At 37.9% G+C, this 20,808-nt stretch overlaps 1 protein-coding gene across 1 annotated transcript in view; it reads left to right on the top strand.

Annotated features, from left to right (window-relative positions):
* LOC129222565 (acetylcholinesterase-like) overlaps nt 1–20,808 on the top strand; it is a 65,983-nt gene that overhangs the window by 13,117 nt on the left and 32,058 nt on the right. Inside the window, exons 2-3 of the mRNA XM_054857084.1 lie at nt 9,224–9,414; nt 18,558–18,726. Of these exons, the coding sequence (XP_054713059.1) occupies nt 9,224–9,414; nt 18,558–18,726 (360 nt within the window). The remainder of the gene's footprint in view (nt 1–9,223; nt 9,415–18,557; nt 18,727–20,808) is intronic.

Raw genomic sequence — 20,808 nt, 5'->3', positions numbered from 1 at the left:
CATGTGTGTGTAGGCAAATGTGTTTGTGTCTGTGTGGAGGCATAAGTGTGTGAGTAGTTGTTTGTATGAATGTGTGTGTAGGTGGGCGGGGGGGATATGTGTATGTGTGTGTAGGCATGTGTGTTGTGTGTAGGGGTATGTGTGTTGTGTGAAGGGGTATGTGCATGTGTGTGTAGGCTAATGTGTTTGTGTCTGTGTGGAGGCATAAGTGTGTGGGTAGTTGTGTGTATGAATGTGTGTGTAGGGGGGGGGGTATGTGTATGTGTGTGTAGGCATGTGTGTTTGTGTCTGTGTGGAGGCATGAGTGTGTGAGTAGTTGTTTGTATGAATGTGTGTGTAGGTCGGCGGGGGGATATGTGTATGTGTGTGTAGGCATGTGTGTTGTGTGTAGGGGTATGTGTGTTGTGTGAAGGGGTATGTGCATGTGTGTGTAGGCAAATGTGTTTGTGTCTGTGTGGAGGCATAAGTGTGTGAGTAGTTGTTTGTATGAATGTGTGTGTAGGTGGGCGGGGGGGATATGTGTATGTGTGTGTAGGCATGTGTGTTGTGTGTAGGGGTATGTGTGTTGTGTGAAGGGGTATGTGCATGTGTGTGTAGGCAAATGTGTTTGTGTCTGTGTGGAGGCATGAGTGTGTGAGTAGTTGTTTGTATGAATGTGTGTGTAGGTGGGCGGGGGGGATATGTGTATGTGTGTGTAGGCATGTGTGTTGTGTGTAGGGGTATGTGTGTTGTGTGAAGGGGTATGTGCATGTGTGTGTAGGCATGTGTGTTTGTGTCTGTGTGGAGGCATAAGTGTGTGGGTAGTTGTGTGTATGAATGTGTGTAGGGGGGGTATGTGTATGTGTGTGTAGGCATATGTGTTTGTGTCTATGTGCAGGCATGAGTGTGTGGGTAGTTGTGTGTATGTGTGTGTGTGTGTGTGTGTACGTGTAGGTGTCTGTATGTATACATGAATGTGTGAGTAGTTGTGTGTATGTTTTTGTGTGTGTGTATGCGTAGTTGTCTGTATGTATGCGTGTGTGTATGTGTATGTGTGTGTGTGTTGGTGTGTATGTGTGCGTGTGTAGTTGTGTATGTATGCGTGTGTGTGTATGTGCATGGATGCAACCTGGAGACGGCTTTCGCTCTAGGAGCAGCATCGTGAGGAGTCGGTCGACGCTGATGGTGCGGAGGGTGGCGGTGGGAAAATAAAATGATAGGACATCAAAACAGTCAAGTGAGAACAATAAGCAATCGTGATTGCTCAAAAAAAAAAAATCGCCAAATTTGTTGCCAAGTTGGCGACAAAACTTAGCGACCAAAAGACTGGCGATATATTGCCAAGTGTCCGCCAAATTATAACACCACGTGAGTTTACATCGAAATTAACAATGATTTCCCCCAAAAAGGGACAAAAGACCCCATTTGGAGCATACGAATGCAACCAAAAAGGAAGGTGCGCAACTAGACCCCACTAAGAGTCTACAAACCAAATTTCAACTTTATAGGACATTCTGTTCTTGAGTTATACGCACATACATACGTACATATAGAGGTCACGAGAAAACTCGTCGTAATTAACTCTGGGTTCGCCAAAATGGATATTTCAGGTGTCTGTACGTTCCTAGGCACATATCCACGTGTGGTCGGGTCGAAAAAAAAAACTCAACTTTCATTTGGGGATGAGAAAAATGGAAATTAAGGCCGATTTTGGGTGAAAAATTTTTCGCGAATACAATACTTCCTTTTTTGTAAAAGGATATAATGCGTAGATTAATAGCTGATTATCTGTTTTTTATCTGTCTGTTATTAGCAAGATATCCAGTTATCGTTAATTAGCTATCGTTATCCATCTTCAGGTCGATAACTACTGTCTACTACATTTGATATGGAATTGGCCAGCGGCCAATGAAGACCCTAATCCTTTTTCAATGCTTCCTGATTGAGGCATAGAACTAATCATACACTTTTACTACTATATAATACACTTTTATTAATAATCTGTTTATTGTGGGAATAATGTTTTTTTTTGTTTTTTTTTTTTTGAATTTCCTGCATAATCTCTACATAGTATAAAATGAAGTGTCCAAAAAGCGTCTGTGTGTTTGAACTCGCAAAACTCGAGACCTAACCGGCCAATTTCGCTGAAATTTTCACAGTTTGTTCCTTTAAGTCCTGAGAAGGTTTGCAGACCTGTTCGAAAAAAAATCAATGAATAGTTCCTTTTTTATTCCAATTTAGGCCCAGTTTTCACGTAAATTCTCGAATAAGCGGTTGAAAAATTGTTTGCACATATTAATATTGCATATCGTTAGAAAGGGTAGAATTTTCCGCGTTCTACGCAATTTGTTCCAATGCTCTAACTTTATTACGGAGGGAGTTATTAGCGTTTTTAGCTCGAAATTTTTTTTAGGCTTAGCTGAAATTTAGGCGCTTCTTTCTTCAATAAATCTCTCAATAAAAATTAAAGGGATGGTCCCACAGTTTTCATTTTGACACCATTAGAAAGAGCGAAATTTTTTACTCCGGATCCATCTCGACCCATGGTCGAAAACCTAAGCTTCTATCTCAAAAGGAAAAAGAGTTACAAGCCTTTATCATCAAATTCAAAAAGTCGCATTTCAATCCAAGTTGTTGTCTATTTTCTTTCGCATTTTAATTCCTTAAACTTATTTTATTTTGGGTTTCCATGGTTGCGCTTTTTAAATTCATCTTTCTCGATTTAATTTCTTAAAAATATTTTAATATCTGTCGTCATTGTTTGAAAGGGAAATTTTGCATGATGTTCTTTCTTTATTTATTCAAGCCTGATCGTTGAATATACATCACTTGTCACAATTTGTATTTTCAAGGTGGACCGGGCAACGCAGCTAGTAAATCTTATATAATTAAAAACTGAGCGTATGTACCTACGTACAGTACCTATGTATCTCTGTCCAAGTTTCTTTTCTCGAACGCTAAAGAACTGACCTTCGAACCAGGTATGGATAGATTCGTCATCTTCCCGACTTTATGCTTGGCTATTTAACACAATCCTCCGATATTAATTAGTGGAGATATCAATTAAAAACTTAATTATGTAACACTTAGATTTCGGCATAAAATCCCTATTTTGCGAAGGCTTTCCTCCATTCAAATTATTACTCAGTGCTTCATCTCAACTTTCCGTAACAATGCTTTTATTAAAATTGATAGCGTGAAGAAAATCATTGAGACGAAAGATCTGTTGCCATTTTTTGTCTCTGAGCAAATAAAATTCTAGGTTTTGTTTTAAAGTCTTCTCCTGTAATCGGGGGATTTAGAATGTTTCCTTTTTGCTTATTTTTCCAAAATCTGCCGCAAAATTTTACTGTTTTTTTTTTTTTTTTTTTTTTTTTTTTTTTTTTTTTTTGTTCAAGCCTGATTGTTGAACACGCGTCACTTCACATAACTTTTATTTTAGAGGTGGACCATGCAAAGCCGGGTGACGCACTAGTTCAAATAATGTTTTTCGCAATCACGAGTGCTTGTTTGGACAATGTGCGAAGTCGGCACCCCCCCCCCCCTTCCTCCCTTCGAAAAAAAAAATCTGGATACGGCATTGAACATTAGTAACAAAGATTTGAAAAATCAAAATGTAAAATGTGTATTAACTACTACGCCCCCCCCCCCCTACTCTTCCGTGCAAGTCGCATCTGCACTTTTCAACAAAAATGAGCTATTTTCACCAGGCGGTTCTTAGTAACGTAATTTATTAAAATACTATGTTCTGTGGTCATTAAAGAGTGGGAAATACCTTTTAAAAAATGGTGTTGTTTCCTTCAGTCAAAAATATAACTACTTTTTGCCACTGAAGTTGAAAGAATTAGCAAAAAAATAATAATTTTTACTAATAATAAAGTTGAAAGTCCCTCTGTCTGTCAGGATGTCTGTGACGCGCATAGCGCCTAGACCGTTCGGCCGATTTTTATGAAATTTGGCACAAAGTTAGTTTGTAGCATGGGGGTGTGCAATTCGAAGCGATTTTTCGAAAATTCGATGTGGTTCTTTTTCTATTCCAATTCTAAGAACAAAATTATCATAAGACGGGCGAGTAAATTACGAAATTATCATAACGTGGAACCGTAGCATGGGCACAAGCCAATTGGCGAGATACAAAATTATCATAACGTGGAACCGTAACATGGGCACAAGCCAATTGGCGAGATATCTTCTTTCTTTATCTTTTACTACTAATAAAGCTGAAGGTCTCTCTGTCTGGATGTCTGGATCTCTGTGACGCGCATAGCGCCTAGACCGTTCGGCCGATTTTCATGAAATTTGGCACAAAGTTAGTTTGTAGCATGGGGGTGTGCAATTCGAAGCGATTTTTCGAAAATTCGATGTGGTTCTTTTTCTATTCCAATTCTAAGAACAAAATTATCATAAGACGGGCGAGTAAATTACGAAATTATCATAACGTGGAACCGTAGCACGGGCACAAGCCAATTGGCGAGATACGAAATTATCATAACGTGGAACCGTAACATGGGCACGAGCCAATTGGCGAGCTATCTTCTTTCTTTATCATGATCTTCTTTACCTTTATCTTTTACTACTAATAAAGTTGAAGGTCTCTCTGTCTGGATGTCTGGATCTCTGTGACGCGCATAGCGCCTAGACCGTTCGGCCGATTTTCATGAAATTTGGCACAAAGTTAGTTTGTAGCATGGGGTTGGGCACCTCGAAGCAATGTTTCGAAAATTCGATTTTGTTCTTTTTCGATTTCAATTTTAAGAACAATTTCCGGAGCAAAATTATCCTCAGATGGACGAGTAAATTACGAAATTATCATGACGTGGAATGGGAGAGCGAATGAACGTAGCCAATTGGCGAGAAATTCATCATCCTATATTTGTAAATATACAGGCGAACCAAATGACCTTTTAATTTTCTACTACGGGCAAAGCCGTACGGGTGCCACTAGTAATAATAGTAAATAAATAAATAAAATAAATGAATAAACTCAGAAATTACTTTCATTTCCCCAACACTTAATTTTTAATTAACTTTTTAAAATGTCCTATTCTTCAAAAAAGGCGTGGTATTTATGACGTCAGAAGTGATGCACTTTGGCGCGTCAGTAACTGGCGAGCTGAATGCTTACGCTTGCTGTTTACCGCGTTTCCAGATCGCGATAATTCAGAAGCGAATTAAACATTCCGCTCTACGCTTGCTATCAACCCTATCGTTGCCAGTACATGTGAGTAAAGATGCGAATTTAATATTACGCTCTGCGCTAATGGCATCAGTGAATGGCAGTTCATCATTTGGGATGTCATGCGCAGAAGCTTAAGAAATGAAATTGGGTCTGCGCACGAATCCTGGTCGTATCGTTTCTGAGTTTTGAACGTTACCGTTCTGAGCGTTCTGCTTCTCCAGCGCTATGCAGGTTTCTCCGCAGCATAACCACTGTTGTAAAGAAACGCGTTTTACGGAAGAGCTATTAAAGCGCGTTAAAATAATTTTTTTCAAATACAGTATACTCCCAATAATCCGTGCTAATCAACGGGCAGCGTAGCACGGATAATCGAAAAACACGGATAATCCGAAAAATCATTTAAGGAATATGCAGGTAACTATTTAAGGGGAAATTAGAAAAGACTAAATAATATATATATATATATATATATATATATATATATATATATATATATATATATATATATATATATATATATATATATATATATATATATATATATGTATATATATATATATATATATATATATATATATATATATATATATATATATATATATATATATATATATATATATATATATATATATATTCACACAAACCAGGAACTTCTCTTTGACATTCATTGCTTAAAAAAAAATCGGTGATGCATTTTTGTTTTCTTTGTTTGTTTAAATTGTTGCGTATGTCCGTATGAATTTTTCTTACTGCAGTTATTTCTAAGTAATCGTAACCTCTTTTACTCATGTAACCCAATAAATGTACCACAGATTGTAGAGCAGTAGAATGTGAGATTGTATTTTCTTCATGTTCTCATCACTTGCGTTTGATTCAGTAACAAGTTCAATGATATTTTCGTCAGTTAGACACTGAAATCCTGATTCACATTCCTCGCTTTTAAACCGCTCTTCGGCATTTTCAGCTTCCACTGATTCGAAACCTTCGATTTCTCTAACTTCCTCAATGATGTTATCGATATTATCTTCGACAACCGAAGATGATTCTTCATCCAATGACTCTTGCGGCAAGATTTTTCTCCAAGATCGTGCACGGGCCCTAATGGACAATGCAACAATAGACCACATGAGGGTAGGACACATGTCCGATTTGACCTCTGTGCACGGATAGTAGGGTACGCTTCGTATTACCTTGATTTCAGCGCCTGAAAGAAGCTTTAAAAAAGTATGATTCAGAAATGATGCACGGATAATACGCAAACCGGATAATCCGCAGACAGATAATTGGGAGTATACTGTAGTAAACTTTCAAATTATTTAAGAAACGGTCAAGTCCTATGTTTTTAAGCATGATTTTTCAGAAAAAAAAATTTTTAAAATTTCGGAAACAACCCCATTGTGAAAAAGTGCCATTTGAACTAAATACATGGAGGAGTAAAACTTTTAAACAGCTGTATATCCCCTTTTCATCTCTGCTGCAGATAACATTTTGGTTCTTAGCATTGGAAGTAATGGGGTTTTTTTTTTCAGTCAAAAGTACTACCTTTAGTCACTGAAATTGATAGAATAGGCAAAAATAATAATAATAATAAAAAAACAAAAACTTGAATTTTGATATCTTGAATTCAAATTATGTTTTTCGCAAGCACGAGTGTGTGTATGCATCTAAGGGTGAACACGTGGAAGGAGACTAAAGAAATTTTGTGAATAAAATCTATATATATAAAAATGAATGTTTGTCTGTATGTCATCCATGAACTCAAAAACTACCCGGCAGATTTGGCCGAAACTTTCACCGTTTGTTATTTTTGGTACTGGGAATGTTTATAGACCAGTTCGAAAAAAATCCGATCGAACGTTCCTTTTTTATTCCAATTTAAGTCACAATCCATTGGATAAATACGAATAAAATGATCGGCTGCAGAAATTCTATTCTATTCTATTCTATTCAAGAGTCACAACTGACTTCAACTGTATTTATGTCGAGGACTGCATACTATGTGCCTTGCCTCTATTATTTTATATACCGATAGATGGCAGCACCATCACCGGATCGAACAGTTAGTGAGAATTTTGAACTAGCCCAGGAGCTAATAGCTACCTAGTACTAGCACCCCCAGAGGTATCGTTTCACTTGGAGGACATTGAGACCACGAGCATATTTAGCGTCGCCCAGGGCTGCAGAAATTAATTCGCGTGAAAGATCTCATTGATAAGAAGTGAGCTGTTGCCATTTTTCTCGAGTTTGAACAAATAAATTCTTTCTTTATTGTTTTATGGCTTTTCATGCAACGGGGGAATTTAAAACTTTTTCTATTTGATATTTTTAGCGATGGATTGATCTTGCAAACTGCGTGAGTACGAAATTTGAGTCGAGTCACGGCTTCACTCGATACCTGGATCGATTATTATGAAAATTGCTATATATATGTATTTTTCCACGGAGAAGGTGCATAATATGCTCATGGAAGCCACTCGCCACCAGGTGGCACTGCAGAGTAGCAACTTCTGCCCCGTTCAACCGATTGTCATGAAAATCAGTATAATGATGTATTTTTTTGTTGGCGTAGCAACGCGCGTCGGGTACAGGCAGGGCCTGATTACTGAATAGGCCAACTAGGCCCAGGCCTAGGGCCCCCGATATTTAGGGGCCCCTAAATGGCTGAAATTAACTTTAGTCAATGGTTAAAATTGTTTCAGCCAATGGATAAAGTTATAAAGTTTGAATACAGGGGGCCCCAAAAAAGTATTTGACCTAGTGCCCCTTGATATCTTAATCAGGCCCTGGGTACAGCTAGTAATATATAAATGTTTTAGAACAAAATCCGGTTATTTTTTGGGTCCCCCCCTCAATGGACCCAGAAAATACTTTCATTTTCCCAACTATTATTTTTAAATTAATTTTTTTAAATGGCCGATTTTTCAAACAAGATGTGGTCTTTATGACGTCACAAATGATGTACTTTTGGCACATCTGTCTGCCGCGATTCCACGTGATGATAATCAAGAAGCGAATTAAATATTGCGCTGCTTGCTGTCAACCCTATCGTTGCCAATACACGTAAGTAAAGAAGAAAAATTAAATATTGCACTTGCGTTTATGGCAACAGTGAATGGTAGTTCATCATTTGTGATGTCATACGCAAAACGGTAAACGATGAAATTGCACCGACTGAAATAATATTTTTTAAATATTAAACTTTGTAAAATTACTTAAAAAATGGTCAGTTCCTATGTTTTTAAACATGCTCTTTCAGAATTTTTTTTTTTTTAATTTTGGAAACGACCCCATTCAGGGTTGCCACGCCACAGGGAAACCTGAAGAAACAGGGAAAACACAGGGAATTCAAAAATCAACAAAAAAACAGGGAAAATCCGGGGAATTTCGAAAATTTCCTCAAAAACCTGGAAAATACAGGGAATTTTTTTCGTTCTTAAATTAAAGTTACAAAAATCAATTCCCAAATATATAAACTACCAAAAATTAAATAAATAATAATTATTATAATGAGAATATTAATAAAGTTCAGAAATAAAGTAAAATAAAAAATGGTAATTTTGCTTGAAAGTTTTTTTTTTTTTTTTTTTTTTAAAGTAAATATTAAAATATTTATCATAAAAATAGAATCTTGAATTTCATGATAATTTAGAGCGTATAAAATGAGTCGTCAATAATCATTGTTCTGGGTCACTTATACACTTTTTGATCCATGGCTAAGAGAAGTTTTTTTTTTTTTTTTTTGAATAAAAAGTTGAATATATTCAACCACCATGCTATTATTTCAATTATTATGAATTCGTATTTATTTTCCCTTATTTATTTAGAAATTTGTGTTTCGTTTTTTTACCCTGTGATGAAATTATCAAGATATTAAGGTTCTTTTCCAAATAATCAGTGCTCGCTCGTTTGTAACGTTTTATTTTCATACAGGGAAAACACAGGGAATTTTTTTTCCAAAATTGAGTGGCAACCCTGCCATTGCTCTTGGTGAACATATAATCTTGGCCAATCTTTTTCATTTCACTTATTGCCGCCATTTTAGCCGTATTCTTTCTTCCGTGATAGGTCTGTTCCAGAGGGCCATCGCCCAGAGCGGGTCTCCGATTGGCGAGTGGGCGGTGCAACGGCGGCCCCGGATGTACGTGGAACGCCTCGCCCGGAAACTGCAGTGTCCCGATACGTCGTCCAGCCACACGATCTTGGACTGCTTGAGGAGCCAGGACGTCCAAACCATCGTGGATAAGAGCGAAGATGCCGTAAGTGATGCGTTACATCCCTAAGGAGGGCGTGGCACGCTTAACGGTCGTATTCACCAACCGAAACCACTCCGACAGCCGAACCGCTTTCCCCTTTTTGGGATATTTCTTTCATTCTTTCTTTCACACACACAGATTGAGGTTTCTGCTATTCCACTAGGGAAGCTTATACCTCTATTAATCCACAATGTTTCCAGGAATTGTTTTCCCAGGACAGTAGTAAGACAACACAATAGATGGTGGTGCCATCTATGGACAGTTCGAGAGACCATTTAGAACCAGGCCACGAGCCGAATAACTTCCTGCTCTGGCACCCCCAGAGGTATCGTTTCACTTGGAGGACATTGTGACCACGAGCATATTTAACGTCGCCCAGTCACCATTAATGACAACGGTGGGTCTTCGACCAGTGAGGATCGAACCCGAGACCCTCCGGTCCCGAGTCCAATGCCCTACCGATCAGGCTACCACGGCCCTTTTGGGATCTTCTTCGGCCAATAAAAAGTATTCAGTTGGCGGTTCCAGTATCTGACGAACTCAACCGGTGCATACGACCGTTAGAGGGGCTGAAATTTTGTTTCCTAGAAAGTTCGTAACTAATCCACTACCCTGCATTCAAAAAAATAATAAATAAATAAATTTGAATTTTGACTTCTTGAATTCAAATTATGTTTTTCGCAATCACGAGTGGGTGTGTATGTAGGCGTATGTGTTTATGTGTGTGTGAGGGAGGGTATGTGTGTTTGTGTGTAAGGGGGTATGTGTATGTGAGTAGGCATGTATGTTTATGTCTGTGTGCTGGTATGTATGTTTTGGGTAGTTGTGTGTATGAGTGTTTGTGTGGGGGGGGATTTGTATGTGTGTGTAGGCATATGAGTTTGTGTCTGTGTGCAGGCATGAGTGTGTGGGTAGTTGTGTGTAGGTGTATGTGTAGGTGTTTATGTGTATGCGTGTGTGTATGTGTTTGTGTATGTGTGTGTAGACGTATGTATGTGTTTGGGTGTTTATGTAGGCGTGTGTGTTTATGTGTGTGTGGGGGAGGGTATGTGTATGTGCGTAGGCATGTGTGTTTATGTCTGTGTGCTGGTATGTATGTGTGGCTAGTTGTGTGTATGAGTGTTTGTGTGGGGGGGGAATTTGTATGTGTGTGTAGGCATATGTTTGTGTCTGTGTGCAGGCATGAGTGTGTGGGTAGTTGTGTGTAGGTGTGTGTGTATGTGTAGGTGTCTATATGTATGCGTGTGTGTATGTGTGTGTAGACGTATGTATGTGTTTGTGTGTGTGTGTGTGTGTGTGTACATGCGTGTATGTATGCGTGTAAGTGTAGGATATTGACTCAACCTGGAGACGGTTTTCGCTAGAGGAGCAGCATCGTGAGGAGCTGGTCGACGGTTATACTGCAGAGGGTGCTGGCGGGAAAATAAAATGATAGGACCTCAAAAAAGTCAGATGAAAGCAATAAGCAATCTTGATTGCTCAAAAAAACACATAAATTTTAACTGCTTTTCAAATCTCCTGTTAAATTGCCGTTTGACTGTTTTAATCTGCAAGAGCCAGAGATCCTGTTCATTTATATTAAAAGCAAAAAAAAAAAAAAAAATTGAATTTTGTCATTTTGAATTCAAATTATGTTTTTCGCAATCACGAGTGTGCGTGTATGTATGCGTGTAAGTGTAGGATATTGACGAAACCTGGAGACGGTTTTCGCTATAGGTGCTGCATCGTGAGGAGCCGGTCGACTGTGATGCTGCGGAGGGTGGCGGTGGGAAAAATGATAGGACATCAAAAACAGTCAAATGAAAGCAATAAGCAATCGTGATTGCTCAAAAAAAAAAAAAGACTAGCGTTGTATTGTTCTTCAGTGGAACAAGAATCGATATTAAATCAAAACTCCCCCCCCCCCCGACCGACTCCGAGAGTCACACGTCTACAATTCAGGCAGTGAGAAGCAAAGGGATGTAAGTGGCAAAATTAAAATTTTGCAGATAACCAGTACAAATGGTTATCTCCAAAATCCTCCTTATCAACCTCTCCTCTGTCTTGGGGCAAGAAATGGTACTAGTAGCCCTGGTAGGTGCTGTTAGACAGTAGGATTTAGGGAAACTTTTCAATGAAAGTCTACCTAGGACGTAATCTTTAAACGCGTTTTATTCAAAACTTGAAAATGTCCACTCGCATCCCTTTGCTTCTCACTACCTCAATAGGGAAGTTTTCGATTTTCCAATTTTATTTTTATATGATAGAGTAACATGTATGAACATCATAGGTGAAAAAATTTTTGCGATACGATAAGTAGTTTTTTTTAAATCAATTTTTAAAGTTCAAGCCCTTGTGACGTCAAATGGCATAGGAAGTGACGTCATGCGCTCTTCCGATAGGGGAGAAACCCTAGCGAACCGGTTCCCATGTCATGGGAGAAGCCGAAGGTCACGCATTCGACTTCGAAGACGAAACGTAAAAGGCTCATCTCCTCGCATTTAACTCCTCGCGTTTCTGGAACATTAAACCTCTCATCCTCTCGGAAATATTCGAATATCATCATTGATGTTACATGAGAAAGATTATTTAGATTGTGCTTTAACGAATCTGGTCTCCATAGTGTGTTGAAAAGGATTATTGAATTTCTAAAAAATAAAAATATCAGCGCGCTCAAAATGTCCCTAGCGAAAACAAGGAATCTTCGGCGGAAGGCTGCTCATTAGTGCCCTGTGACGTAGGCTCGTGACGTTTCAGAAACGCGCACTTTTGCGCGTGGATTTTTAAAAATTCATTAAAAATCAATCACGGTGTTTTAAAATTCGGCGATGGTGAATTTTTTAGTTTTGAGGGTCAATTAACAATATCCAATAGCCAAAATATGGACATTTAATAGGTTGCAACTTCCTTATTGTGTTCTTCAATTTAAAAAAAAATATTAGGGGAGAGTCCGAGATCGTCATCATTTTTTCCTAATATTACCAAAGATGACCCACTGTGGTGTTTTAAGACTTCAACTGCGAAACATTTTGGAGTGGAAGACCCCCGAGCCTCTCTTCCCTTTATGTCACGTAACATCGTCGGAAATTGCGCTTCAGTTCAATGATTTCGAATAATTTCCGGGGAAAGCCTCCGTGTGACTCGCTTTTTAGCCTACTTTCCCAGTAAAAGTCAGAAAAAGAAGAAAAAAGCATGAAAAAAGGCTTAATGCATCTTAAAAATATCGCAAAAAACAAAAAAAAAAGTCAAAAATAAATAAAATAATTAAATAAATATTGAAAAATTAAAAATTGGAAAGTAGGGTATTGAGATGGGGAAAAATGTCTGTCGGTCTGTCTGTCCCCCCCCCTAATAACTTTTGAATGAATAGTCCGATTCGAACAAACTATTTTTTGTTCGAAAGATCTCGACGGGGACACCTCATTCCCATATTTCATTTTTTGATTTGAACTATTTTTGTTCAATTTTGAACAGTTCAAAAAAACTTAACATTAGCGCCTACGGGGAAATTCAAGGCAAATCCGAACTGTGAGGCGAATTTGCTTCAAACAAACTTTGTAGGAAAAAGCTTTTGATGAAAAACTTGTATATAAAATATCTTTTTGATTTGAACAATTTTCCGTTCAATTTTGAACAGTTCAAATCTCTTAACATTAGCGCCTACGGGGAAACTGAAAGTCAATGTAGATTCCGTACTTGAAGGCGGATTTTTTTCAAACAAATTTTGTTGGAAATAGCTCTTGACGCCAAACTCCAGACTTCGACTCCGAGAATTTAGGGGCACTTGACTCCGACTCCGACTCCTATGCCCGACAATTAATCGGACTCCGACTCCCCGACTTGACTCTGACTTCGTAGCTTTGGCAAAAATTTATACACGGAGGACAAATGACTGACTCCGATTCTTAGATATTCGACTCCGACTCCTTTACCCCAAAACGAGATTGACTCCGACTCCGACTCCACAGCTATGGTTTTGATTGTGAAATAATTATTGTTGATCTGACTTGTTTTTATTTTTACGCTAAAGTTTTAATTTAGGTATTCAGTTTTCGGCGAATAAACTCGAAGTCATTTATGTTTCTACATAAAGATATGCGCAGACGATTTTTTTTTTTTTACAATGAAAATTATTTCTTTAAGTTGAAATTTTATCGTTTTTATTTATTTTGGTACTAGTGGCACCCGCACGGCTTCGCCCGTAATAGAAAAATTAAAGATCTTTTGGTTCGCCTGTATATTTACAAATAATGTATGGTGAATTTTCTCGCCAATTGGCTTGTACCGACGTTACAGTTCCACGTTATGATTATTTCGTATCTCGCCAATTGGCTTGTGCCCATGTTACGGTTCCACGTTATGATATTTTCGTAATTTATGATAGTTTTATTTCTTAAAATTGGAATAAAAAAAGAACCACATCCAATTTTCGAAAAATCGCTTCGAGGTGCACACCCCCATGCTACATACTAACTTTGTGCCAAATTTCATGAAAATCGGCCGAACGGTTTAGGCGCTATGCGCGTCACAGACATCCTACAGATATCCTACAGACATCCAGACATCCAGACATCCTCCGGACAGAGAGACTTTCAGCTTTATTATTAGTAAAGAAGTGCATTAATTCATTTAAAAAATTGTTTTTTACAACAGGGGAAAAAGAAAAGATTTTTTTTTGATATGATGTATTTCTTTTAATGAGCTTATTAATTTTAAATATTATTTTTTCGTTTTGAAAGCTGTTAAAGATTTTTTTAATGTAAAAAAGTGTATTAGCTGCTTTGTTTAAAAGTTGCTGCTATTTTTTTTTTTAAGCATTTAATTTTTTTAGATGAGTGAGGAATATATTTTATTCCTAGAAATCAGCTTAAAGTATTTTAAAAATATATTTGAAAAAATTTGCGATTTTAGCTATTTTTGAGAATATTGATCAGGTACTAGAAAGTAGTATGGGTATACGGGAAAGTAGACTCGTCTAGTTCTAGACAGAACTTCTTGTTAATACTATAATTAATATTTACATAGTTATGCAATTCTCTTGACTTTTGCGCTCTTATTCTAGTAGGGACTCTATAACGAGGGCGGCGAGTTTATAGATCCCCAGGCAAAAAGGTCTGTGGCACTCTAGCGCCTAAACGGATCGACCGATTTTGAAAGGGGAAAAAAAAAAATTGCAACTTTTGATGACATTCATTAACGAAAATATTAACTAAAAACCTCTAAAAGGTTTTTCGCGATTTTTGCAGTGAAATCATAGTTATTTTTTTTTTTTTTTAATTTAATACCAAAATAAAGAGAATTTTTTCCCGCGTCTGATAGAATGTGTGTGGAACTTTCACGTTACATAGAATTCGAATTGTAACGTTTTTTTTAAAGCAGATTTTAATAACGGCCAAGCCTTTATTCACTCGATTGATAACCGAATTCATTGTTGACCGTCAGGGAAATAAAACGTAATGATTTAAAATTTTATCTTTCCAGTTTCTATTTGTTAACAAATGAAATACTTGACATTGATTTTCGATAGTACAGTGCACGGCCGCACTAGATGGCGCTGGCGCTTAACAGGCCTCGACAATTTTTGCCTTTTCTGTGTTAAACCGATGCAGCTCAAGCATCCACCAATCATTGTCACCGTTTCAATGCAGCTCATGCATCCACCAATCATTGTCAACGTTTCAATGCAGCTCATGCATCCACCAATCATTGTCAACGTTTCAATGCAGCTTATGCATCCACCAATCACAATCAATGTTTCAAAGTTTGTTTATATTTTTGATTGGACGTCTCCCATTTTGACCGGAAGAGGCGCCACTGGGAACCACTGCATCAACCAATCAATGGCAAAGTAATGGAAACAGGGGTGCCTTCTTTGTTGCCATGGGTTTAAGCGATTGCCACGGCCCGTAAGTATTAAGTGGAGCCATGTACAGTGAAACCTGTGTAAGTTGACTACTTGTGGTGCATTGCCTTAGTGGTCAACTTATAGAGGTTGAGTTACATGATATAGATCTAATTCTGTGCCTGAAAATAGCGGTCAACTTAGACAGGTGGTCAACTTACAAGGGTGGTCAACTTTCGGGTTTTACTGTACTGTCCAACCACGGATTGTATGGAATTTTCAAACGTCCAGACAAGGCGAATCTATCTGAATGAGGGGGAAAAGTAAAAATCTGATGCCGGTATTCCGCGCATTTGAATGAGACTCTGCTTCTGTGGCATTCCACGGTATTTTTGACACTTATGTAGAGTCCGTAACGTGACCTTTTTCGCCATAACTTTTTAATTTACTGTTTGATTAGCGTATTATTTTATTTCGATCTTTTCCCACCAACACACCAGCTCAAATTAAAATAATTTGCAAATCAAACGGTAAATTAAAAAGTTATGGCAAAAAAGGTCACGTTACGGACTCTACATAATGTCCAAAATACCGTGGAATGCCCCTCCTGCAAAAGCTGGCATCGCTAAAAAATAATAGATTCGCCCACTTCCGGCTGTAAAACGGATGTTTGCATTTTCATACAATCCGTGGTCAGACAGTACAAAGCTTTTAAAAGGATTTTCAATTTTCCCTCTTGATTCTACAGTTGCGACTCAGTCGGAGTTTTTTTGAGCAATCACGATTGCTTATTGTTCTCACTTGACTGTTTTTGGCGTGCTATCATTTTATTTTCCCGCCGCCATCCTCCGCACCATCACCGTCCACCGGCTCCTCACGATGCTGCTCCTATAGCGAAAGCCGTCTCCAGGTTGCATCCATGTCCTACAGACACATACACACATACACAACTACACACACACAAACACATACACCTACACACACATACACACACATACAGACACCTACACACAAACACATACACACATGCATACATACAGACACGTACACATACACACAAACAAAAACACACACACACATACGCACAACTACACACACATTCATACCTGCAGACAGACACAAACACATATGCCTACATTCACATATCCCCCACACACACAAACACTTACACATACATACACCTACACACACAAACACATACACACATGCATACATACAGACACCTACACATACACAGAAACAAAAACATACACACACCTACACACAAACACATACACACATGCATACATACAGACACGTACACATACACACAAACAAAAACATACACACACATACGCACAACTACACACACATTCATACCTGCAGACAGACACAAACACATATGCCTACATTCACATATCCCCCACACACACAAACACTTACACATACATACACCTACACACACAAACACATACACACATGCATACATACAGACACCTACACATACACAGAAACAAAAACATACACACACCTACACACAAACACATACACACATGCATACATACAGACACGTACACATACACACAAACAAAAACATACACACACATACGCACAACTACACACACATTCATACCTGCAGACAGACACAAACACATATGCCTACATTCACATATCCCCCACACACACAAACACTTACACATACATACACCTACACACACAAACACATACACACATGCATACATACAGACACCTACACATACACAGAAACAAAAACATACACACACATACACACAAACAAAAACATACACACAACTACACACACACATTCATGCCTGCACACAGACACAAACACATATGCCTACATACACATACCCCCCCCCCCACACACACACATTCATACACACAACTACCCACTCACTTATGCCAGCGCACAGACACAAACACACATGCCTACACACACATACCCTCTACACACAAACACACATACTATTAGAATTAAATAAACATTAAATGTCTATCAACTCGTTCTTCGAGGGCCATCTAAATCAATGCAGTTAAGGAAGCATGCAGCTTACCTCATCATATATGTTCTTCATCTGTTTTTGTATATCTATAGTCCAAATCGATATGTTGGAGGAATCTTCCGCTAAATGAGGCTGATATCCATAGATGAATATTCACGAACACACTAAAACATAACTCCTTCTAAACTAAGAAACATAAATTTAATATATATATTACAGCACTACATGTTTACAGTATAAGCAGTAAGAGAGAAATGAATTGAGTTCTAACAAAGAATTAAAGTTCCTGGTTTGCTATTTGGCGACAGCGCCGTCTAGTGGAGGAACTGGGCAACATACACAGTTTCTAACACATACCCCCCACACACAAACACACACGCCTACATACACACACTCGTGATTGCGAAAAATATGATTTGAATTCAAAATGTCAAAATTCAAATTAATTCTTTTTAATTCGTTTTAATTTATGGATCTAAACAAGAACTTAATAAAAACGATACTATTTTACAAAAGTCAGAGAAAATCTATAATATCAGAGAAATATATGCACAGAGAATATTGTATTTTTTGCATAACAACAATAACTGGTTTGAAATTAATGAAAAACAATATAATACTCGAATTTCAGGTAAACAATATAAAGTTATAAAACCAAGTAAAACGATTATTAAAAAGCAATTCTTTTACTTGGCACCGCGGCTGTTTAATGAACTAACGGAAGATGTTAGGAATGAGAAGAACTTCAAAAAATATAAACAAGGGGTCAATGAATATATATAAAATAATGACATTCTATCAATAATTAACTTTTAGCTGATAAAATTTACTGACTTACCAACCGGGGGGGGGGGGATTTTTTATTGTAATTTTTATACTATTGAATGTTTCAATGCGAGTTATTGTGTTTTTTTTTTCTGGAGTCAAACAGTCCAATAATTGTTCTGTGAAAAATTTTTACTACTTGTGTAAAATTAATTTGTAAATGTTACTGTTAATACATATTTGTGTTTGTACTCCGTACTAAACCAATTAAAAAACACTGCGGACAGTGCCTTTGGCGCTCTTTAGTGTTGAATTTAATACTAACTCGTGTTGAACTATAGTCAAGATTTTCTTAATGTTTTGTTATGACGTTTGTAATTTATGTTTTATATTTTAACTTTACTTTTTTAATTTTGCTTACTGTTATGTATGTGTATTTTGTTTGTTAATAAATTTTATCTTATCTTATCTTAATTTTTAATTTTATCGTCGCTGTTGTTTTCATGTCTCGTGTTTGTATGTGGCGCTTGAGGTGTTTGTGGCCTTTCTTCCAGAAGAGCCTGGAGGACTCCCTGATGCTGCAGTTCGCCCCCAGCGTGGACGGCCGCTTCCTGCCCGACCACCCCACGGCCCTGCTGCAGAGGGAGGGCGCCCTGGGGCCCGGGCCCCCGCCCCAGACGCTGGTCGGAGTCACGAGGGACGAGCTCGAAGTATGGATGACCAAGTGTTAGTGCACCCTCTCCTCTATCCTCTCTCCTCGAAGCTTTCTGGCGCCGGTCGGAATCGCGCCGAAAGTTTCCCTTGACACACAACCCGTCCGTTTTTCACGAGAAGGCACTTCGCCACACTAGACGTTAAATCCCAGTTATCACAAATTTGCCATTTCAACTGCGCTTGCGCACGGACTTCGCTTTTTGGGCTTTCTGTTTGAAAATTTCGTGTTGCTTGTTTATATTTAGGCTGAGCAAGAGTCCCAACAAATTATTGAATGCGGTTGGAACTTTTTTACAGCGATTTCGTGATACATTTGTTGAAACTCGTCTGATATTTTGGCAACACTGTTTTTACTATAGCTATGTTTTAATGAACCTGGCAACGGAAAATGTTTAGAATTCCTTTCGTTTTGAATTGTCGTTATTATACGTCCTACGGTTCTTAGCTAATTATATACGATTATTATACGTTTAAGTTGCTCAATATGTTTAAGAATTGTATTCTGTGTATGTAATGTCATCTACAATAAATTGTATACCCGGGATTTACGAAGTTTCATTTGAGTAACAACAACATTATATGAAACTACGTATATGAATCAGTGGCGTGCGGATCAATATGTTTTAGGGGACCAGTTGGTTACGGTATATTACGATACACAAAAGTAAAAAGATTTATAGATATATTATCTTCCCTATTATTATCAACTTTAGTGTTATGCTACAAAGTTGATGAGTGACATTGCCCACTAAGATGAAAATCTATTCGAGTTTTACCAAAAGTTTTCAACTGAGTAATGGCTTGGTAGTGTCCTTGGGTTTTCTCGTGACGAATCGTTGCCTTGTGGAAATAGCTCATATTTGAAAATCCATTGCCATTCCAGGCGCCTTTTTCCTTTTCAAAAAGAACGCAGGGCCAGCAAAATGATTTTTTTCTTGACTTACAAGCAGTCAGCCATTTAACAGTCTCAAAGTAATCTTTCTTAAGATGCCGACTATAATTTTTTAGCTTCGTAGATATTGCTACTAGGTCAGGAGTAGGCCTGCTCTGTGAAATTATTTGAGCTTTCTCTTGGAGAGTCAAAGCTCCGAACGAACGGATTGCGAGAACGTCCAGCAGGCAGCGATTCTCTTCCGAGCTCCGGGACAGTCTGTGCTGTTGCGCATGCTCCTCAACTACGTCCAGCTGGGGACTTGTTTTTTCGACCGAGTCCCCTTCCATTACAAAAGAAAAACACAATGGACGCAGGAAAATAACTTTGACTAGTGAATTTGTTGTTTCCTGAAGCTCACATAGAAACCTGTACACTACGTACGGAAACAAAAATTTATCCGTTGGATTAAAAAATGCGTGAAATAATCAAATAAGCTTTCGAGCGAACGCCAAGGATCTAACAAAGCTGTATGAGATCTGGGGAACAGGTTCTTAAGAGCTAGTTCCTCGCACACAGGGGAGAAAGGGAGGGAGGAGCAGTAAAAGAAGTAGCGCTTTCTAAATAAACTTGTTTTTCTGCTCACGTTTTTTCTTAATAAATTATTCTGCAAGGTAATTTTTTTGAAGGGGCAAATATTTAAGGGACCAGCCTAGTCCCTCTGGTGCATGGGTGGCACGCCACTGATATGAATAACTGATAATCTTTATAATGTAAAGAGAAAAATGACACATCAATATTTATTGTTTTGAAAATATTTATTTAACATAAAACACATAAAACACGTTATGCATTTCAAAGATAATTGGAACATGAGTCCAGATATCCGTCTTTTGCGGATATTTTACGTTAACCGGAAACATCTTAGTATTATACATTTTTATTTAGGTTGAGGGTTCGGCTTTGTATTAGAAGTGATGCTGCAATTCTAGTACGCTCTTCTGAGGTTAAAAGTTTGGCCCTGAAAAGGGCCTTTGTTTGATAGAAAAATGAGACTCCGAATCTATTAATAATTAAGGCGCAAAACTCGATCTTTACCAATGCCTAAAAACTAAGTCAGAGAAAGCTTTGTGATTTCTAATTTTTATCTGTTGCTATCTCATATTTATTAACAAATTTAAAATGTTTGTAATTAATTTCAGCAAGAATTTTGAAATCAGCGA

This window comes from Uloborus diversus, chromosome 1 (assembly GCF_026930045.1).
Source record: "Uloborus diversus isolate 005 chromosome 1, Udiv.v.3.1, whole genome shotgun sequence".
Classification (NCBI taxonomy): domain Eukaryota; kingdom Metazoa; phylum Arthropoda; class Arachnida; order Araneae; family Uloboridae; genus Uloborus; species Uloborus diversus.
This window is presented reverse-complemented; position numbering and strand designations above follow the sequence as displayed.